Below are 23,192 nucleotides of genomic sequence, written 5' to 3'. Positions count from 1 at the left end.
AATTGGGCACCTTGGGTTTTTATTTTGTTCCTAACAAATCAGGAATAATTCTCTATTTTTCAAACTAATTCATAAATTTTATATAAAATACACAATTAATAAAAGTATCAAATAAAAGCAGTTTGTTTACCTAATGTGGACCGAAATCTGTTTGCATATCTCAACACTTTACTCTGTTGTCACCAGAAATTGGTCGCTCTAGTCGCCGATTTACGATATTTAATGACATTACTTTTCTTTTGAAATTTCCAATTCATTACGCTTTTTAGTGCACCAAATTTTTGTTATGTACCGCAATCAAACATATTTCAGTTTTCAAGCAAATTTTGTCTATCCCTGTAACTGTTTCCTTTCTTTTTATGTCATATTTTTACGACATTACACGTTTTAGAGCAGACTGCAAATCCTGAAAACTGGGAGACACATTTTCACACCCTATTTGTCAAAGTGATAAAAAGACAGAGACTTGTTATAAAATATGACATAGTAAAATGATACTTAATGTCTTACAACAAAGATATTTAAAACTTTATGTCGAAACATGGTTGTCAAAGATTTTACATTTCGACACCTTTCGGTTTTGTTAACATTTTCCTATTTCTTAAAATCAACGAACAGCAAAACCATATCAGGAACACTTTCAAGTCATTCAGCCATTAACGAATGGGGACAGTATTTAACAACATTTTGCTTTCATGGTAAATTGCTTTTGTTTGGTTTGCAGTTCAACACATAATTTTTCAAAATTACCCTTCTACCATGTATACTACCCTTTTTTTGATTCTTTGTTCTAAACAATTTTCTGATTTGTTTTCCCATAATTCAAAAAATCATTTTTGACACAGATTCTACCAGCCGGGGATTCTTCATTCTTATGTATGTGACGGGATTGCTTCCCTTAGAAAACTTAGTAGAAACTTAGTCAGCCGTAAGCGGTTGAGCTTGGGAAGTACTTCTTTAGCTCAGTCGGTTAGCGCGCTGCCTTGTAACACAGAGGTACTGGGTTCAAGTCCCGGTGGAGACAAGCAATTTTGTAATGAAATTCGTGCTCTCCGGTTACATTGGCGCCCAACAATAATAACCCACGATTAGAAGAATTACCTAACCAGGTTAAAATATAAATATAAAAAAGATGAAAATATCATCATTATAGAGTATAATGACTCTTGAGGTGGGGGAAGTGTGACGGGATTGCTTCTCTTAGAAAACTTAGTAGAAACTTAGTCAGCCGTAAGCGGTTGAGTTAGGGAAGTACTTCTTTAGCTCAGTCGGTTAGCGCGCTACCTTGTAACACAGAGGTCCCCGGTTCGAGTCCCGGAGGAGACAAGCAATTTTGTAATGAAATTCGTGCTCTCAGGTTACATGTATAACCCCCTGACAAACATGCCTGATAAATACACTTTTTTAAGCTGAAGTTGACAGAGAAATTATTTAGCTAACTGGGCTCTGGTAAGGGGTTGGTTGCAGGTTGTTATACATGGTATAGTCATAGCAGTGGTAATTTTGAAACAAATCTTGTGCTCATGCAAATTTTTAAGTCTTTAAAGGCCTTTATATTTTGTTTGTTTGATGCCCTCATGCTATAATTAGAACTAGCTCTGTGTTTTATGGTAGTTTGTTGGCCTCATGTGTTGGATGTTAGAGGTTAGAACCCTGGCTATATCAAATTAAAGACTTTGAAAAATGGTACTAGCCGCTATTAAAGCCATTAGAAAACATGTAGAATTAAGTAGAAAGAACAGCAGACTGTTTGGCTTGGAGTCAAAGTTATGTGTCTTGGTAAATTGATATGTATTCCTTCATCATGTTCATACTGTTACCTTGTAACTAGCACATTATAAACAGTCGCACCATGGGAGTAAAATGAAAATAAATGACTGATTAATTAGCATTAATATAGTACTTCCATGGTCGCACTGAGCGTGTCAGTATTTTCAACGCAGGGTTTATAGTCATACATGCCATATCATATTTTCAGTCATCTGCCTTAATATGCATTTTGCATTGCATATGAATGTTAAAAACAGCCATCCATCTATCCATTGATCCATCTGCTGCATGTGCAGAAATTTATAAACATCAGAGAAATGTAATCCCTATTACCATGATTACATGTTTCACTATGATTACCTTGTCTGATTGAAAGTAGTCTAAAATTGACACTATATGATTCAGACCATAGTTGGAGACTACTGTTAAGACTGTCAGAGTCTGTGCAAAAAACAAATTACGGACTCAGACTACATTTATTTCTAGAACTAAAAGACTACATTTATTTCTAGAACTAAATATAAGAATAATAAGATGTGGTATAATTGCCAATGAGACAAGTCTCAATCAGAGACCAAATGATGAAGCTCATTTCAAGATACATGCAACATATTTTACATATATGTGTTTTTTCCCCTAATTTCATGAAAATATTATTTTGGATATCTATTTTCTTCATAATTTATAAAATATCTTCAAGCCTGAACCAATGTTTAATACTCACAGACTTTAGGGTATGTGGGTTTATGTAGAATCCAGTTTCGTAAAGAAGTGGATGTCTATGAAAACTTGAACATAGAAATAGGTTATACATATGTTGGGCTCTAAGTCACTATGATGAGAATCAGAATGAATTTAACGGAGACTATAAATAGACCGTCCCAAACACTATAACTCTTGAAAATGTGAATTAATGTATGAAATAAGATTATCACTGACAAAGTACCTGATTTTGAAGTGATATATAATAGTATTGCTAGGTTAAATTTTGGTTAAGTAATCTCAATCAATTAGTTTAAAATAATGTACAATAAATTAGTATTTATATCATCATGATTCAAAATGATATTGACATTACTATTTTATAACAGGTCAAGCTTTATTGAACTACACCTTGAATGATACAGGTCATTCCTCACCAAAGTTTGTTTTGTTTTTAAATGATGATTGGAGTGATGCATTACAAGAAGAAGCGTGTGAAAATAAATTTGAATTAGCCAGGGCTGTATGTAAGTATTATTTATAAAGGTTAAACTTTCATTTATTTTTCATTTTTATCATCACAAAAGTTACCAGATTATGTAAATATAAATATAAGAGGATGTGGTATGATTGAAACATCTTTCTACCAAAGACCAAATGATATTAACAATTCCAAGTCACTGCACTTTATTTGACAACTTGATGTAAAAACTTTAAAAATAATTACTCATACATTACATTTGATAGTGTCACATGATGTAGCGGAATATAGATGTTATGATTTATGCATACAATGAAATGATTTGCAGGAGGTACAAAGGGATGAATTTTGGATGTGCTCTTTTAAAGGAAATGTAATAATGTTCAATTAAATTAATTAAAAATTAAAAAAACATGCCAAAATTAGTTCCTTGATTTATTGACATCATTCATTTAATGATGTCAATAAAAACTCAATTGAAAATCAAGGAACTAATTTTGGCATGTTTTTTTTTCAAATATTAAATATGTGGGGTACAGAGTATATCTTTTTAATATTCCATATTAGAAAACATGAATGCATAAACTTGACTTACAGATCAAGATTTACAAGTTTGCTTTCAAGTTGACCGAATTTTCCCAGAATTATGGCCCTTAGTCTGCATACCAGTTGGTCCACTTATCAGAGGCTTTCTTGTCAAACCAGCAAATTTAGTTTGGTGGAAATTTCATAAATATCTGACCCAAACTATTTTTCATTTTTTGTGGTTGAATAAATACCATTTTATTAAAGAAAACAAACCTAAAAAGCACTATCTTTTGCCTAATCATGCACATGGCTAAGGTGTATATTTTTTAACAATTTTACTTTCTTATGAACAGATCAAATAAAGAACAGAACTGGTAACTTTACAGTAAGTTACATAGATAAACCACACCTTTACCATGTGTTATATGTGGACGATAACACCTGTGGAGATGACAGTCGAGAGATCAAACCTAACTACATACATTATACAATACAATTACTCAACCCAGACTCCCTAGGAAACCCTACAGAACATTTTGGAGATGACGAAACAGGTAAATACTAAAGATATTTATAGAATGTGACATGAGATAAAGGTCAATGAAACAGCATTCTAACATCACAATAAATAGAAAGCCATCTAGAGGTCAACATATAATATATATATATATATTCTCCGGCCGAGGAGAAAGTTACGAATCAAATCTACTCTAACATTGTTAGGTTGATTTTCTTGGCACTTTATATATGTATAATATAAATATATATGTAGGACGCTGAAGTGCGATGGTCATGCTGAAGTGCGATGGTCTCCACCGAAGTGTGATGGTCCTTTTGCTGAAGTGCGATGGGTTTGCATTACGTTTGTACATTGTGATGATTTTTAAATACAACGTTATTAAAAATGGCTCCATGTTGAAGACCGTACTTTGACCTAAAATGGTTTGCCTAGGTGAAGGTTCGGAAAGGAAACAGAATGAAACGAACAATTCAAATCACAAACAGTTTTGAGCATAAGAGGTGGGGTTACAAAAATATGTCAAACTAAGTTAGACAACAAACCATGGCGGAAAAGGCGACTAAAAGATGATCTTGGTCTGCAGATGAGCTAACCTGTGTTTGTGGAAGCATGTACTATGCATGCCGAAAGCATTTAGTAAGACAAATAAAATGTATTGATATTCATATTAATTTTACTTCTCTTGAAGTATACATCACATAGTTTTATGTGGACAACTTAATAATAAAATAAAATTAATTATCAGCTATAATGTTGTTTATTCTGGAGATGAAACCTGCTTTGTAAGAAAACGTGCACTCTTAATAATTCTATTTTGCATATATACAGTATTCATCTTCTGCAATTTTGTAGGCAAAAATAAATAGTCCAAACTTGGTGTACTTCTCAATTTCTGATGCTCATCAGAGAAGCATCTAATTATCAAGGTTTTTTTATACAGAAAAAGCGTCACGTCTCACTATATATCAGTCAAGCATAAATGTACTTTAATGGTTTTTATTATACGACCGCAAAATTTGAAAAATTTTTCGTCGTATATTGCTAACACGTTGGCGTCGTCGTCTGCGTCGTCGTCGTCGTCGTCCGAATACTTTTAGTTTTCGCACTCTAACTTTAGTAAAAATTAATAGAAATCTATGAAATTTTAACACAAGGTTTATGACCACAAAAGGAAGGTTGGGATTGATTTTGGGAGTTTTAGTCCAAACATTTTAGGAATTAGGGGCCAAAAAAGGGCCCAAATAAGCATTATTCTTGGTTTTCGCACAATAACTTTAGTTTAAGTAAATAGAAATCAATGAAATTTAAACACAATGTTTATGACCACAAAAGGAAGGTTGGTATTGATTTTGGGAGTTTAGGTCCCAACAGTTTAGGAATTAGGGGCCAAAAAGGGACCCCAATAAGCATTTTTTTTGGTTTTCGCACCATAACTTTAGTATAAGTAAATAGAAATCTATGAAATTTAAACGCAAGGTTTATGACCATAAAAGGAAGGTTGGTATTGATTTTGGGAGTTTTGGTCCCAACAGTTTAGGAATAAAGGGCCCAAAGGGTCCAGATTTAAACTTAGTTTGATTTTAACAAAAATTGAATCCTTGGGGTTCTTTGATATGCTGAATCTAAAAATGTACTTAGATTTTTTATTATTGGCCCAGTTTTCAAGTTGATCCAAATCGGGGTCCAAAATTAAACTTTGTTTGATTTCATCAAAAATTGAATAATTGGGGTTCTTTGATATGCCAAATCTAACTGTGTATGTAGATTCTTAATTTTTGGTCCCGTTTTAAAATTGGTTTACATTAACTTCCAAAGGGTCCAAAATTAAACTAAGTTTGATTTTAACAAAAATTGAATTATTGGGCCTCTGTGATATGCTGAATCTAAACATGTACTTAGATTTTTGATTATGGGCCCAGTTTTCAAGTTGGTCCAAATCAGGATCCAAAATTGTTATATTAAGTATTGTGCAATAGCAAGAAATTTTCAATCACACAGTATTCAGCAATAGCAAGAAATCTTCAATTGCACAGTATTGTGCAATAGCAAGAAATCTTCAATTGCACAGTATTGTGCAATAGCAAATATTTTCAATTGCACAGTATTCCACAATAGCAAGAAATATCTAATTGCACAATATTGTGCAATAGCAAGAAATTCCAATTGGATTTCAATTGGAGTTATCTTTCTTTGTCCAGAATAGTAGTTGAATCAACTTAAATCATTGTTTTATACAATATACAATGTATATTCACTTTTACTACCAACTGATAGATTAAAACAATCTTTACCATTCAGTGATAACAAGCACTTTTTTTACATTTTGATATTTTATGATGTATTTAAATGAGTAGTTATTGTTGCAAACTTCATTAGAAATTTGAATTGAGATCAGTTTTGAAATAAGGGAAAGGGGGATGTGAAAAAAAAATTGGAGGGTAAATTTTTTTCATTTCAGATTTCATAAATAAAAAGAAAATTTCTTCAAACATTTTTTTGAGAGGATTAATATTCAATAGCATAGTGAATTGCTCAAAGGCAAACATTTTTTTTTAAGTTCATTAGACCACATTCATTCTGTGTCAGAAACCTATGCTGTGTCAACTATTTAATCACAATCCAAATTTAGAGCTGAATCCAGCTTGAATGTTGTGTCCATACTTGCCCCAACCATTCAGGGTTCAACCTTTGCGGTCGTAGAAAGCTGCGCCCTGCGGAGCATCTGGTTTCTTTTAAAAAAAACTCTTTAAAATGTTATCAGATAAATAGATAAATGAGTGCTGTGAGCAATTTTTAAGCTATGACATGAAAAGTACAAGTTAATAGTGTATTTGACAATGTGTCCTGCTTAATTAGTACTATAGACATCAAATTTAGACCATTACACTTCAGCGTACCCACCAACGCACCACAGCGTATCTAACAACAAGTTAGCATCACAACATCACCATCGCACTTCAGCATGACCAACACGGTTCGAAGTACCATCGCGGTTCCGAGTCTAACATATATCATATATAGATATATGTATAATGATTTCATACATTTCTACAAAGATATCTATAAACAAAGCTTTACTGAGTGCTTTATTTAACTTTTTCTCTTATTTTACTCTATTTGATTTCACTAACCATTTACTGCATTCAAATTTTAACAAATTACTAAAATTTCTTTTTCAGGACTTCTTAGATTTTACCAGTTATTGACCTTAGCATATTTTGTATTAGGATGTATATTTGCTCCACGATTGTACGAAACATTAAGTAAAGGAGGACCAATGCAGCTAGTCATACAATTACTATCAGTATCTACATGTCTTCAGGCATTAGGGAGCTTTATCATGATGATTCATTTACAAAGGTTTGTTCTTCACTTGTTTCTGTTAGACACGGGTTTAATATGAAGTCTTTGTGTCACTGATGTGCTGTGATTGCCAATGAAACAGATTCAACCAGAGACAAAATGGTGTAGAAGCAAGTAACTACTGTAAACCAACTTATTTTCGCGGATACTTTATTTTGCCTTTTACCCTTTCTTGACAACTTCGCGGCTATTTAAGTTCACGATTTTCTGATTAACTTGATGAAGTTTTTAATAAGGAAAAATCCAAGTTATACATATTCACGACGATTTATATTCGCATTATTTTTCTAATCGCAAAAGTCGTGAAAATAAGTTGGTTTACAGTATAGGGCACATTATATACTTCGACAATAAGTAAATCACATACATAAAGCAAGCTACAAAAGACTCTAAATGACAAATGTAAAACAACTCAAATGAGAAAAATAAAAACTTGATTTATGTACAAACAATAAGTGAAAAACAAATATGATATACAGCAACAAATGACTATCACAGAACTACAAGCTCCTGTCTTGGGACAGGCACATTCAGAATGTTGTATGGTTTAACATGCTTGATGGCCTGCCAGTCTGTATTGGTGTAACAGCACTACTGGTGTAACAGCACAACACTTTTTTATCGACATAAAAACAAAAAAGATATAAAGAAAACGATTGAAATATATGTAATTAAAGTTACTGGATAGCTCTTATAGCTTTAAAGTAATATTCATGCAGACATAAAAATAAATCAATTTGGAGGTAGCTATGGAGAATTTATATGTAAACAGGCTCAAACTTGTGTTCAAAAATAGGTTTAGCACATGTATTGTTCATTTTGACAATGATAATTTGTGCTGAACCTTGTTTTTTAGTTCTTAAGCATTTTGATAAAAGGCAGATATAAATGATAAAACATAATATATATTTTATTTCATTTTATTTAAGGTATTCAAAAGATGGAATGGGTTCATCATTTGTAGAATTAATAGCTGAATGTAAGTTGAAAATGAAGAAAAATGTTTTACCAGTAATGGTGTTTTATTATTTCATTTCTTATATTGAATAATTTTAAAAGAAAACTTACCCCAAAGTTTTCTAAATATTGAAAGATATATTTAAGGGGATTTAATACAGTTAGAAATTGTATAGTCATGATAGTGTTTGTTTCTTTGTGTTTTTGAGATTAAATGTAGAATAAGATGACTTCTCTGCAAAATCACAAAATAAAGCACATCTTTTCAATAGGTTAAGTCTCCAACTTCTCATACTAAGAATTTTGAAATTTTGATACTAGTTTTCAAGGTGATTTAATAAATTCACTTTTAAAAGAACTCTAAAATGGTCTCAAATTGTCACCACAATTTTAGCAGGATTCTTTTTATGATGTTGTGAAAAGTTTTAATGATGTTGTATATGGGGAGTGAAAATCCTGACAACAACTCAGACATAATACAAATATATGTAGTAGAAAGAACTGAAAGGTTTTGATGGGCTCACTGATCTGCCACATGTCACATAGACAACACTGAAATCTTCATCTGAACAAAAGTTTAGGATGTAATTATGATTTTTTGGCAGTGATAAGAAAGACAACCTTAAAAAAGATGTTTTAAAAGATTTCCCTAAGTATATAGATCCAGAAAAATTCGCTATATCTTGAATTTGATTGTATAGATATTTTGATTTACCACTTGTGTATTATTTTGTTTCAGTTTTTGATGTGTTGTCTCAGTTTGCTATGTTGTACATGTTACTCAGTCTTAGTCTAGGATGGACTTTAGGCACAAGTTATAAAGCAGTATCACATCTACATATAATCAGTAAAAAACCTGCAGCTAGGGTTGTAGGTGTCTTGGCTGTAATACAGGTATGTAATAAATAATAGTTTTAATGTAAGTCCTATAAATTGGCAAACATATAACATCTCTTATTTTTAGATCTAAAGGATCTTTCAGTATGCCATCACTTACAATAATTGAATTTAATTGTTTCTGTTAAATAATTTTATTGTGTCTAAACATTTTGCAACCTTAAGTATGTCAGAAAGTATAATATATACTCAGAAAGCTTTGTCAGGTGACATAGCCTTCCATGGACATGATTGAAGACTTTCATTTTGATTTTGAAAATATGTACACCACTAAGTCAGCAATTGTGATATTATTAACATACTGTATTTACCATTAGGTATATTTCCTTGTAGGCAATACTATTTATATGGGAACAGATAGAAGATACAGACCACAGAATGTATCACGCTCATCGTAGTTATGCTGGTTTAGCACTTGTAGTTCTTCGTATTTTATTAGCTGCCTTATTTGCCTGGAATCTCAATGTAACAGTCTCAGCAGAAAGAAGTGCTTTACGTAGGGAATTTTATAAGTCTTTCACTAAAGTAAGTATTTGTTGGTCATATTTTGTTGATAAAAACGATGAAAATAACATAACATATACTAATATTCTTTATTTGAATACCATCATATATTCACAATGAACTTATTGGTTCCACTTGTTATATAGTCTTAAGAAAAATACTGGTGAATTTTAATTCTCCTTGATTATGTTTTTACGATGTAATTGGACAATCTATTTTTAAAGAAGATCATAAAGATATACATGTAACGATAAAGTTTTACTTGGTTCTAAATTTACTTGGGAAGAATCTGTTTTAGCGGACCCCGGAAGTTGGAAGATGCACAATTTATGCGCATGACTGATAACCCCGAATTACGTTGCTATGCTGAAATATAAACAGCGGCCATTTTTTTTACCGCTTCGAAAGACGTCGATGTAAATGATTTTTAAAAAGTGATTTTAACTAGTGAAACTGAACAATTAAAAATAACTATAATGCACTTACCCATTTAAGCTTGAAAATCATCCATACTAGAATTAAGTGTGTTTGTTATTTCGTTTAGTACTCTTGGTTTTTTAGATGCAGGTTGTGGTACACTGACGGTGATGGTTTCTGTCGTAATTAGGGCTTGTTTTTGTTTTTCCGGATTATACACTTTTTTAATAAGGTTAATAAATGCTAGGAAAGGGTCGTCAGAGCCAATAATATATTTTTTTCGTACACAATATTGACTGAAATAAGTGTCATAAAGGGATTTTACTGTGCCGTATTTTGGAAGTGATTTTTTAAGTGCTCGCCAAGTACTTTCAATCGTATTTGTATGCGCTCCTGTTTCAGGGTCTACAAAATTTAAAGAATGGTTGACTTTTAAGTGTTCAAATCCCTCAGATCCTAGACAATCATATGCCTTCCAACAGTCGCTGATGATTGTGGTTCCTGGTTTTATGTTGTCTTTTATTAATTTTAATAGTGTTTCTTTTGTCCGATTTTCTACTGATGCAAAAAAACTTTTTTTACTGTCTCTTTCTATACCTCCAAAGACCCACTGTCCTTCAACTCGACGCCCTTTATGGTATTTTCTTTTTCCAAATTTACTTTCGTCTATTTCTACGATAACGTTTTCTCCACCTATTTTTTCACTGTCTATTTCCAAAATTTCTATGCAAACTTCACGGCAATAATTGTACCAATCTACGATTGTTTGATTACAAATAGAAAGTTGATGTTTAACAAATTCTTGGTCTATTTTGTAAATCCAGAAATAAGTGATGAATAATATTTTTTCCAAACTTAAATTATGTCCTTGAAACCAGGATCCGTTTCTGATGGAGACCTTTTTATTGCATTTTTTGTTGCTACACTTCCAATAAAAAATGTCGTTTGATAAAGAACTGTCTTTTCTTAAACCGAAATGTCCATGGCTACACTTTTTACATACCTCTCCAGATAAATCTAGAATTAATCCTAGTGAAAAACACCACTGAATAATTTTCTCAACACTTTCACAAATAATAAACAAATCTTTTAACTTGATCGGCATTTCCGTATTTACATTGTAACAATGTTTGTAAACACAGCTGATTTTACGTTACGGTTGACTATGACGTCACTTATTCATGAATATTCATGACATAGAGGTCACAGATAATGGAATTTTTATCACGTGATATACCTACCTGAGTTACGGAAGCGTAGACATTTTGTACACTTACCAAGACGTATTTCTACTAGATTTTGTAATTTTCATTTAAAAAACTGTTTAAAACAACAGTTTTTTAAACAAAACTTGACCTGGGGAGTTCGATTTTGACCTTCTTTTTTTGATTTTTGGCCTATTTTCGTTTTTAACTTTTTAGCGGGACCAATTCCTATATACTAGTACTTACTATAGTTTCCCGTACTTTTTATGGGGTCCGCTAAAGTAGAGGTACTCCATTTACTTTCATTATTACATTTACAAACCACAAATATGTTTAAAGACATTTTAACAGAAAACGTCATGAAGTTCTATCTGTAACTGTGGCTTCATATATACAGTCCACCACACAGCCCTCTATTTTTCGCTCTTCTGGAGCGCTGTTTCATCTGGTATTAAATGTCAGATAAGCTAGTATTATCTAAGTACTTGTTACTTTCAATTAAATATATTATTGTTTTAATTTTTTTTCTGTAAAAAGTTAAACTATGTACAAGATGGAGTAATATGATTCCCAACAATGTAAACACTACCTGACTACAGTTTTGTCATAGATGAAGATTTCACATTATGAATAAATAGCTGTGCCATAAGCGCATGATACGTCTGTCACATTTTCATAGAATAAAATTCAATTACTTTCAATGTCATATTAGAAATTTGTGAAAATCAAAAGGGAACTTACATCAATGGATATTAACAATTCACCAAAGTTGCATGAGAATAGCTGAAAGCATTTTTGATTAACAGTTACTGTCTGAAAACTGAAAAATCTCCCTTTTTAATAATTTTTCATCATTAATTTTATAGACTGGACGTTGTGATTAAAATAGGGTAGGAGGTGCTTTAGTCAATACAAAATAAGATTGGTGTTTGTGACCTCTCTGCAAAGCACAAATCATTAAAGAGTAACTGCAAAGTGTGGTTAGCTCAGAATTGGAATGTTGTTTCTCAGATGACTAAAGGACAAAATAACAGTTTCATTTGTCCTGAAATATTATAAATCATTATTAAGGGATGTGTGTGTGTGGAGGGGAAGGATATTCTGATATAGCCTTTGTGAATAAATTGTGAATCCTTATTTATGTTCCGGTATTCCAATAAGTAAAATTTAAATGAAATTTTTTTTTTTTATTTTTCCACCTCCCTTTTTTGTTCTTTATTTTATTAACTTGAATTGTGTGATACATGTAATGTGCAAAATAACTGATAAGATGAACTTTGAAAATGCCAATTGTCATGCATTTTTAATATAAATTTTTATCTATTTAAAATGTTCTTATTTATTATAACTAGTTGAAATGTTTATACCAAACAGCTACTTTCTGTTAATTTCTGTCATGACATTGTTTATTCTTTTATCTATATTATACAACTGAAATTGTATTTCTGTATTCTGCACAAAAACAATGCCATTTGTGTGTACACCAGATTTAACACAAAGGATGCAGAAATTATCACTGTAGCTAGCATGATATTTGAACCGACCCAACCTGTGTAATGTTAATTTTACTGATAAAATTGAAAAAATTGCCAAATTTGATTTAATGAATGTTGACAGCCACTTAGATTTTATGTTGTTTTTATCTAAACAGTAGTTTTGTAAAAAAATTCAATTTGAGGGCTGTATGTAGGACTGTATAGTCATCATATTTTCTCCTTAAAAATTTATACATTCCTTGATTTCAAATTTTTGGTTTTGATCATTTCTTAAGAAAAAAATGGCATAGCACCGAAAGGCATCATGTCACAAGTATTTTTAGCACTACCATTTCCATTATATGTGCCTGATGAACCATTCCCATTCTTTGAATAAAATCATGTTTTATATTGTTGTATTTTTTACTATTTCAGAGTTGTATGTTATGGTTTTTATGTTATCCCTTGATAGTGGTGATATCATGGATATTTTATGAATATCTTAGATATAAGGTAAGATATTTATTAAAAATTATTGCAAGTAGGAGCATATTTAATTTGAAGAATTGGTAGTTATAGATCAAGTTCAGGTTAAATTTTGAATATCCCGATTTTCAGGGATTTAGGGCCCTTGAACATGTTGGAACCAACAGCTGATAGTGGAATTTTTGTCATACCTGTTCTGATTTTTTTATTTACAAATGTACTTTAGAATAAAAAAAAGTGGATCAATACTGTTAATTTAAGTAAACACATATCATAAAGAAGATTTTTATAATTTTTTTTGTGCAACACTTGTGTACTTAAAATTTAAATACATCAAATTAAGCTGGATTTTTTGTTGTTGGAAAGTAACATGGTATTAAGGAAAATATAAGTGAAGTTTCAGTTTTATACATGTTGCAAATGTGATAAAGTTAACTTCCGTCACAAAGCTTGTTAAGACAAATAATCCATGGATATTTACTGAAGAGAAAACTATATAAAATTGGAAAAAATGAATTCAATAAATACTATAATTGATAATTACATTTTTTAAATGTGTAGAAGACTTGAAGTAGAAATTTAAAAAAGAAATGGCATTTATAACAATTCCTACTTCCAATTTGAGCTAGCAAGCTTTTTGTGAGACAACTGGTAAGGTATAAAATTGTTGAATCAATACAATACAATAATAATTTATTAACGTCTCACCATCAATAATACAGTATACACATTTTACATTATAAAAGTAAACCTTTTTAAAATTAAAAACCAATTGTTCAGAGAACAATTGAAGGTCTTTCCACTAGTAAAGATCTATTATGATATGGAAATATGAAAAATCAGTTTAAAATGTTAGTTCCTATGGCTTTATGATGTATTAATATCAATTTAAAGCAAAGGTCAAAATCTAGAACGTCCTATTAACCTATAACCTTGACCTCAATTTCAAGGTCACAAACCAAGGATCTTAAATCAAAAGACACTAGGTCTTTAATATGTTTGGTTAAAGAGTAATATCACTTTACGGGTAAACCTAAATATAAGATGGGCAAAAACTCCCATTTATTATTTGCGCACCCTTTCAACCAAAATATACAAGTAAGGACATGTCGCAAATAACAATTTATGAAAAATTATTTGTAGATATGTCATACGGTATTTGAAAATCAGTGAAAATAAGCAAAAATCAAAATTTAGAACATGACCTTGACCTTTGACCTTGACCTCATTTTCATTTTTTTGGACCAAGGACCTCAAATCTGAAGATCCTAGGTCTCTATCACTTATGGTTTACTAGTTAGAAATGCATATTACTTATATCATTTACATAAGGGGAAATAACTCTCATATGGAGTCTCTGGAAAGCTTCGGTCCAAATGAATTGCCTAATCCTGAAGATGTAACGAGCAATTTGGTAAAATAAATTTGTCGTAATCTTTTACGGTTGCGAAGGAGTAGTGGCCACAAGAAAAACAGTGTTTGGGGAGATAACTCTTACAACGCAAAGTATTTGGTTACGCAGTTGTCAGTTTTAAAAGCGCATACACTTTACGATATCATATTCCAAATATCTAAGCGACATCTTTTGAAACATCAATACTACGCAAGAAAAAAATTAGGCGGAAGAAAAAAAAAAAAAAAAATAATAATAATAATCAGAACAAATTCAATAGGTCTTTCCACGGAAAGGTGGAAAGACCTAATTATTAATGCCATTCTAAAAAGAATTATGAGAGACGGATTAAAAGGAATTAGTATTTACAAATTTTCAAAAACCTATTATAAAACAAATGTTAAATCATAAAACATATTAACATCAATTGGGTCAAGATGCGCATTAGTTTCTCCATAGGCGGTAATGGTAATGTTTTCTTCTGTTGCTCAGTCCATATCGTTAACTTGGATATGTGTGATGGCTCGTTTCGAAGCTGAGACATTTTGACATATGTGGTTAAATTTTCGGGGTACAAAGTGAGATTACTTTTTCCATAAATTAGCAAACCCCGAGTATCCTTTTGTGATGCGGCTCCTCATGGTAAAAAATCCCATTTTTAACACAATAAGTTCTTTGAAAATTTAATACTTTGAACACATTTAATAGCTCCATAGATTTTACACATTTATTCTGTGTTCCCCTACTTTCTAAATTAACTCAAATGGTTAAGCTCAGTCACTTGTTTATTATAGAAAAGTGTCAAATATCACTACACAGAGATTTTTTGTTTACACGTGACTTTTGATAGTGTTTCCTACAGGTGGTTTTGGCGTGTAATGGCGCCCTGCCGCGATTTCTCGACGCCCTGCCCTTTTTGGGAAAAAAATTTGGCGCCCTGCCCTAGTTTTGTCGAAATTCCTGACGCCATGCCTTTACGGTACTGAAAGACATATTTTATGAATACCGCTCGAGTTATTTCCCTTCAAACGTAAGGTGGCAGAAACCAGTTATTTTACAATAAATCTTTAGAATTTCATGGATTTATGATTTTATTTTCTTGAAAATTCATTCAAGCTTATATACAAATAAAATGTATGGTTTCAAGGAACCAAGATGTGTGCGTGCTTATGTAAATATATAGAAAACCTTTAAATGTGGGTGTCTGTCCAGCATGGAGATTTAAAAATTTATAAATGCATTGTAAATAAGGCAAAAAATGTGATGCTCTGATACCAATCTATTGCTCACCTGCAGAATCCTGCTAAAAGCCGACAAGAATTTTAGGCAAAATTCAAGAGATAAAGAATATTTAGTGAATTAGAGCCTTGTCCGAACCTATCCTTACCATCAAAATCTCAAGATATTTTTGTTTACAAAAAAATGAATATTTTCACTACTTTGATTGGATGCCGTCAAGTGAGGAGACCACAATTTTGACATCTGATTGGACCCATGTGTGAAGGAAATCCCCAACCTGTGTATGCAACTACTTACTTGTGTAGTATACTAGCCTAGAATTTACATTCAATTATTTTTTTAGTCCACATGATGCAATTATATACCTCAATGCTTTACTATAACAAAATTTCTGCGTGGGACACATGTTCTGGTACACCAAAACTGGTACCTGCTACCTAAACAAAAGTTCACTAGGACGCCATTTTGTAATCGATTTCGTAATCAGCTGATTAGCAAACTGCAATAGATTGAATAGTGAATACAGATACTAATCACGCGTCCCGATTGTATCCCCCAAGTCCCAGAAACATCGTTTTGCCTAGAAGATTAATGATATGACATTGTTTTGACAAGAAACTAAACCGGAAAACGATTTCAAAACATCGATTGCTTAGATCAATATTTTTGACAGCTGATAGATTTCTAATTTACATAATATACATTGTTTGCATGGTTGAACAAGCCAATGAACGGCGATCATGAGACATTTGTCAAAGTGAAAAGTAAAAATTCTTTGCAAACTATTTTTAAATACAAATGCTTGACTGTACCTTAAATGAAATGAATAAAAATCCAAACTAAATTATTAAAAGCAGAATAATCCAGAAAATAAATGAATTCCTTGATGAAATGTTGTCTTTTGTTTACAAACATGTCACATGATCATTTTAGGCGGGGAAAAATACTTGGGAAAACACCTAGTAACAGACAACTATTTCTGGCTATTTATAGACATTTAAAATAAACAGCTGATATGGTAGTGCCATGAAAGTAGTAAAACTTGGTGTATCTATATTAATTTAATTTGGAAAAGGGTGTAGAGGGGAAGGGGTTAATTTGTAAAGTTATTTTTTTTTTTGTAATTTACTAAATTTTGGTTACTAAAAATGACCAGACAAATTCTTAAAGTTTAATAATCATTTTAAATAGTCCATTCATATTTTTAAAAAAAAAACAACCTATCACCCTGATCTTTTTTATGGAACTCTGGCTTTGGCAAACCAACATTTTGTTTCAATGTGGTCCCACATCAAGAATATGATAGACCCAGAAAGAAGTCTATTACATGTATATATTTTGAACAATAACTATTAAGAGGTCATTAAACTAGTATTTTTTAAATGAATCCATTTTATAGAAATTGCCTGTTTATGTTAAGTAAGTGCCCTAAAATTGTTGTCTATCGCGCTTAATGTGCCCTCTGAGCTAACAATTACCCTGCCCTTTTTAAAAGCTGCAGGAAACACTACTTTTGAGTTCCTCATTTCAAGGCGCATTAGGGATATTGTCCCAATTATCGGTATAAAACAAAGTCTTCTACGGTCTAGAATAAGCTTGCAGGTTTTGGAACATTTTTGTATCACGTTAATATTATCACTCGTTAAAATAAATGAAAGTTTCAATGAATTTGGTAATAGACTAAAATTTTCATTTTCAAAGTTTAAAATCTTATACAGTTCGTCTCTAAGATCATCGTACAATGGACATTCAGTCAATACATGCTCGCTCCTCTGTTTCAATGTTATCGTCACAAACAAAACAAGTTCTTTGATCTATTGGAAGATTCTCGTAACGTCCTGTCTCCACATGTATTGGGGCAACACCACAGCGAAACTGAGAGTAAGCTCTTCTGTGTGATGGTATAATAAGTTTATCTAAGTAAAGTTCTGTATATACATCCTGTTTAAATGTTCTATATGTATGTAATTTGTTCCCTCCTGGTCCATTTGATATTATGTAAAATCCATAAATGAAACTAATTAATGCTTGTGGTTTTCATTTCAGTTGATTACAATGGCAGTTGTAATGAGTCAGTGTGGAGCTGTGGCCATGCTGTACAAGTTATTCCTGTCTAGAAGCCTGTATTGGGAAATATCTGCTTTATCAAGTTCTCTCCCTTTACATGTCAGAATGGATAAAACATTAGGATACAAATTATACTCGTGACAGAACAACATGGATAATTAACTTTGTCCAAAACTGTGTTCAGAAGATGTGAAGGGACCAATATGGTCATTTTATATGAAAATATTACTTTGTTTAACTGATATTCAGTGGCATTGAAAGTTCAGAATGTCCCAGCAGAAAGTATGTAGGACACATCCAAGATATAACATCAGCACAGAGGGTCATACCAAAGGATTTGATTCTGTCTGGAAATAGACAGTATTGACACTTTAGGCTTTATTTAAACATGTTAAATGGGTATTTTTATAATTTCTTTCCATCCACACATATTCTGGAAGAAAAACATATGAAATTGTTTTTTACATATTTATCAAATTTTATATAAATGTAGATTTTCTAAAAATGGGAATGATGAAATAGAGTTTCAAATGGCCCAAATGCCTGTGTAAGTAATTGCTATTGTTTGGTTTCTGTTGTCGTCCTCTGTCATTCATGAACCTTACAAAAATCTTCTGTTCTGAAACTAATGGGCCAATTAGGGTATCTAGTGTAAAAACATGTGTCTGGTAATTCTGCTTGCAACCAAAACCAAAAATTGCCGGACTTCTGCTTATAGAAATTAATACCCTTAAATGATGATTTTTACCTTTTTTTTTTAATTTTGCTTTTTATTTTGATAACTGTAGTAGATATAGATATTATCAATAGCAAAAATGATCAGCAAGACAAGATCTACTTGCCTGCATGGGAACTTGCCTGCATGGGAACTTGACCGTGGCTTCCCACCGCGCTTTTCTCCAGCATGGGGAAATTTCAACCAATAACTTGATCTCTCTGCCCCGTACCTCGAGAAACCTGCAATAGCCTGCATTGGAACTAGTCTGTGGCTTCCCACTGCATGTGGAAAACAGCAGAAATCCTCAGTCTCCTTATAGTAGGCATTGCCCTTAAAAATTTTGATTGACATTTTAGATTTTTGGTTAAAACTATGTTACAGAAAAAGTGTTAACAACAAAAATGATCAGCCAAAAATACTTTTATTCGTGCATTATATTCTGGAATAACATTGTAGAGTGCATGGCCATTGTTAAAGATGCATATAGGTGATTGACACAAGCTCTTTAGATTATCTATTTTTGTATGGGATTCTTTTTATTATTGTTTTGTGTTGGTTTATTTTGGGGGAGGGATGTATTTGATTCAGTTATGTTAGACATTAGTATACTCCAATTTAATGTTATATTTACTGTGGCAATTGTGTGAACTGAGCAGATTATTTTAAGTGAGAATGTTACATATCATATACATCTTTGCTCATTAAATGGTTATGTAATCAATGTATGAATGATTTATAAAACATTCATGAAGGGTAAGTTGTGTTTAAATTGTTGTGATTGATAATACAAACTTTTGTAGCTATGTAATCTCCCACTAGATACACATAACCTTTATCAGTAGCAGGTTATACTAGTCATAAGCTAGTGAAAGGTAGAACTCAATAAATGTGCTACATTCATACGACAAAAGTAATTTATTTATTCCCTCCATATATGCTACATTGCATTTTTTTCCTTCCTCTAAATTCAAAGTTCTTGTACTTCATCCAACCATCTGATTTGTGATTGAATTTCTCATATTGAGCATGGAATTTGCCTATATATCTGCATATATACGATAAAGAAGATAAAAACGGGTGTAATTCTGGAGAAAAATGGTAGAATATCTCTTTTTGTTTCATTACAAATTAAATGTGAAGGTATAGCTTTTTATTTTCTTATGTTTATTTGAACACAAATTATAATTTTATCAATTTCAATTTTTGTTAAAACTAAATACAGATCTTGATTACCTATAAATGCAAGATTCATTTGTGATGGCAAATTATGAATAGCAATAAAGTGTCTTTGAACCAATCATAGAATGAAAAATTAAAACATTTTGTAAAAATTTCTTGTCCATAGACTGGTCTGACAAATTGCATTGGCTGCAGCTACTGTAAAGCATTTAAGTAGAACTTGTATGAGTACCACATTACTTATTGTTTTTATTATGAGAAATACTCTAAAATATTTCTAAATCTGTTATTTAGTTCGAATCATTATGGTGACAGCTTACCTGTATTATATGTATGTTGTTAAGTTAATGACTGATGCCAATTCATTGTCTTATTTTATTTTGTTGAAATAAGCAATCATTATCTGTAGCATAAGTTTTTGATAGTCCTGTAGAAAGTTTTCTAGGTTAGACAGCATCATAAAATACAAAGTATCAATCGAACATTCCTAAAAATAAATTAACCACAGAAAGATGGAGCATTTATTAAACTGGTTTCTGTCTGTTTATATGATTTATAAATGTAACGATTTTCACAGAATTCATTGAAACAGGATTTTTTATTTCAATTTATTGCGTTTAATAGTAAAAAGGCAACGTTTGATAATACACTGTTACCTGTTTTAAACTAAATAAATGACTGCTGTTTCCAATTTACCATTGTTGAAAATAATCATATTCATCTGTTTCAATATTGTCAAGTGAAGAGTTATATCATCTGCATCTTTTTTTTGTGGTATTTGTTCTAATACCAGGTGTTTAAGTCATCAAATGGTGCAATGATTATTTTATGTCAAAATGTAAAGTGGTTGTTATGACAACAAATAAAATATTTATTGTTTTCAAATCTTGTTGTTGTTAATTAATGCTTCAGTTTCCAAATTCCTTAGGCACATGAACTATAGGCATGTTTTAATAGATCTCACAAAAGTAATACATATTAAAATAAGAGTGCACACTCTGAAATATCTCAGTGATCCATGCAAAAGAGGGAACATGTCAGATAGACCCTGTCAGAGAGACACATGTTTTACAATGATTCCATACACCAAATATAGTTAACCCTTTGCTAGTGAAGTGTGAGAAACAGACTAAACCAAGAAAACTAAACCTTGCCCAATGAACCTTTAAATGAGGTCACGGTCAGATGAACTCTGCCCGACAGACATATACACCTTCCAATCATTCCAAACACCACATAATATTAGCCCATGGCTTATATGTAATTAAAGAAATGTAATTAAAGTATCTGCGAAACAAACTTTACCATGACTTTTGAGTTCTAGATCAGATGAACATGCCAGACAGACATGTACACAAAATCATTTCATACACCAAATATGGTTGACCTAATGCTTAAAGTGCCTGATAGACAGACCTTACCATGATAAATTGTTCAATAATGCATCATGAGGTAAGGGTCAAGTGAGCCTGTCTGATGAACATTTTTTGCAAGGGTCACATATGGATATATTTCCAGTCACCCATATTAAGTGAGGAATTCACATATCAAAAAACTATAGTCTTTTAAGCAGTCATTGAAGCAATAAACTGAGGTCAAGGATATGTGACAGACACAAACTTTGCAACATAAAACATCTTCTTAAACTATGAAGCATTCAGGTCTTGTGTCTCTTGAAATAAGAAACTATATACAAATAGGTTACATACTGCTACTTTCCTTGCAGATGACAAACAAATAATTGCAAATTGGAATCTAGGTTTGCACATCACATGAGCTTCATAAAATTTCTTTCAAATAAGTTCTTGTGCATTGAATTATGAAGCATTTTCTATTATGTTTTTGAATGTAAAACATATGAAACTTCACTTGTTGGATTTCTTGCCCAACAAAATATCTAAAAAGTTCAGTGTTTATTATTTGTTGCTGTTGGTTGTCATATTAGGGAGAGGGTTGAGGGTATTTGTTGCTGTTGGTTGTCATATTAGGGAGAGGGTTGAGGGTATTTGTTGCTGTTGGTTGTCATATTAGGGAGAGGGTTGAGGGTATTTGTTGCTGTTGGTTGTCAGGTTAAGGGAGGGTTGAGGATTCACAAACATGTTTAACCTGCCACATTTGTTATGTACCTGTTCCAAGTCAAGTTTCTATAGTTTAGTGGTTATCATTGGTCCATGTCTACCATAATTGTTTTCATAAACTGTTTTGTTATAAATGAGGCTGTTTGTTTTTCTCAATTGAATTATTTCAATTTTTCATGGCTGACCACACAGTATGTTTTTTTTTTTCTCATTGTTGCAATCCATACTGTTGTCATTAATTGCTAACATCCACTTCATTTGAACTTTGGTTGATAGTTGAATCATTAGCAATCATACCCCATTCCTTATTTTTATGTTATTTTGGAACTGTGAGACACGTGCTTCCTTGTTTGATTACTGCAAATTTTTCAATGTGTTAAATAAACCTGAATTTTTTTCAACACTTTTCTCAGATACTATTAAAAACAATGAATTTTTAATTCATCAGCAGCTTGACAGCACCAGGTTGTTATGTTTGACGGCTTTTCAAATCTTGTTCATCAGTGTGTCAACAATTGAAATGATAATTAAGATTCACTTTCACCAATTCTCTTGTTATTTAAACACAAAAATTGATGGAAGTTTCCTTTTGATTTAGAAATTGTTTGGCTTCATCATTCCAGACTGACAGGACTTTAGAGTTTAGTTGTTAATTTCTGTGTCATTTGGTCTCTTGTGGAGAGTTGTCTCATTGGCAATCACACCACATTTTTTTTTTTATATTTAACCATCCACTCGTTTTTACCCTACCGCACAATCACCACTTCAGGTGTTGGTTCACTTATTTTTATAATTTAACCGTCAAATTAAGGCAATTTTTGACATACTGGGTTCTTACTTCTGTATGCCTAAAAACTTGACTTAATTGTTGAAATTGATAAAAAGAAGCTCATTTTCAAAAAAAATATTTTCTGGTTTGTCATTCCCATGTTCTGTGACTTTTATTGTCATATTTAAGTAAATTGATGCAATTGGGAAATATTACACACTGTTAATTTAAAAAAAATATTTTCCTAAATTCAATTCAGAGTTATGGGACTTTAGCTACCAAATAAATAACTAACATTTTCAAAGCTAACTAACTAGTACTTTTGGATCAAATTTTCACAAACTGAACACTATTTTAGGATAAGTAGATGTTTAGCCTGGTTTATGCAGAAATGATAAAAATAAAGAGCAAAAAATTGCAAATAAAAACAAGATTGCTTAATGG

The 23,192-nt window shown here is 31.7% G+C and overlaps 2 protein-coding genes across 3 annotated transcripts; one reads left to right on the top strand and one right to left on the bottom strand.

Moving 5' to 3' along the window:
- Positions 1-365: 365 nt before the first annotated feature.
- Positions 366-20,786, top strand: LOC143067754 (integral membrane protein GPR180-like). Of its 2 annotated transcripts, none has more exons than XM_076241254.1 (9): positions 366-698; positions 2,862-2,999; positions 3,835-4,035; positions 7,181-7,361; positions 8,294-8,343; positions 9,061-9,215; positions 9,552-9,743; positions 13,255-13,332; positions 17,984-20,786. In XM_076241254.1, exons 1-9 carry the CDS (start codon positions 542-544, stop codon positions 18,143-18,145), a joined length of 1,314 nt encoding a protein of 437 aa, XP_076097369.1. In that variant the 5' UTR covers positions 366-541; the 3' UTR covers positions 18,146-20,786. The 2 variants fall into 2 exon arrangements, with proteins under 2 accessions (XP_076097369.1, XP_076097370.1); XM_076241255.1 differs by lacking the exon at positions 366-698 and adding an exon at positions 1,592-1,779.
- On the bottom strand, positions 10,002-11,641 carry LOC143067755 (uncharacterized). The gene has a single exon (XM_076241256.1). It carries the CDS (start codon positions 11,242-11,244, stop codon positions 10,213-10,215), a length of 1,032 nt encoding a protein of 343 aa, XP_076097371.1. The 5' UTR covers positions 11,245-11,641; the 3' UTR covers positions 10,002-10,212.
- Positions 20,787-23,192: the final 2,406 nt, after the last annotated feature.

The sequence above is a fragment of the Mytilus galloprovincialis genome, chromosome 3, assembly GCF_965363235.1.
Source record: "Mytilus galloprovincialis chromosome 3, xbMytGall1.hap1.1, whole genome shotgun sequence".
In the NCBI taxonomy this organism is placed as follows: domain Eukaryota; kingdom Metazoa; phylum Mollusca; class Bivalvia; order Mytilida; family Mytilidae; genus Mytilus; species Mytilus galloprovincialis.
This window is presented reverse-complemented; position numbering and strand designations above follow the sequence as displayed.

What these genes read in the sequence shown, in the direction of transcription:
- LOC143067754 (XM_076241254.1), top strand. Translation starts at nt 542, where the DNA reads ATGGTTGTCAAAGATTTTACATTTCGACACCTTTCGGTTTTGTTAACA. An exon ending in TGAATTAGCCAGGGCTGTAT is followed by an intron (nt 3,000 to 3,834) that starts GTAAGTATTATT and finishes TCTTATGAACAG; the next exon opens with ATCAAATAAAGAACAGAACT. An exon ending in TGTAGAATTAATAGCTGAAT is followed by an intron (nt 8,344 to 9,060) that starts GTAAGTTGAAAA and finishes ATTTTGTTTCAG; the next exon opens with TTTTTGATGTGTTGTCTCAG.
- LOC143067755 (XM_076241256.1), bottom strand. Translation starts at nt 11,244, where the DNA reads ATGCCGATCAAGTTAAAAGATTTGTTTATTATTTGTGAAAGTGTTGAG.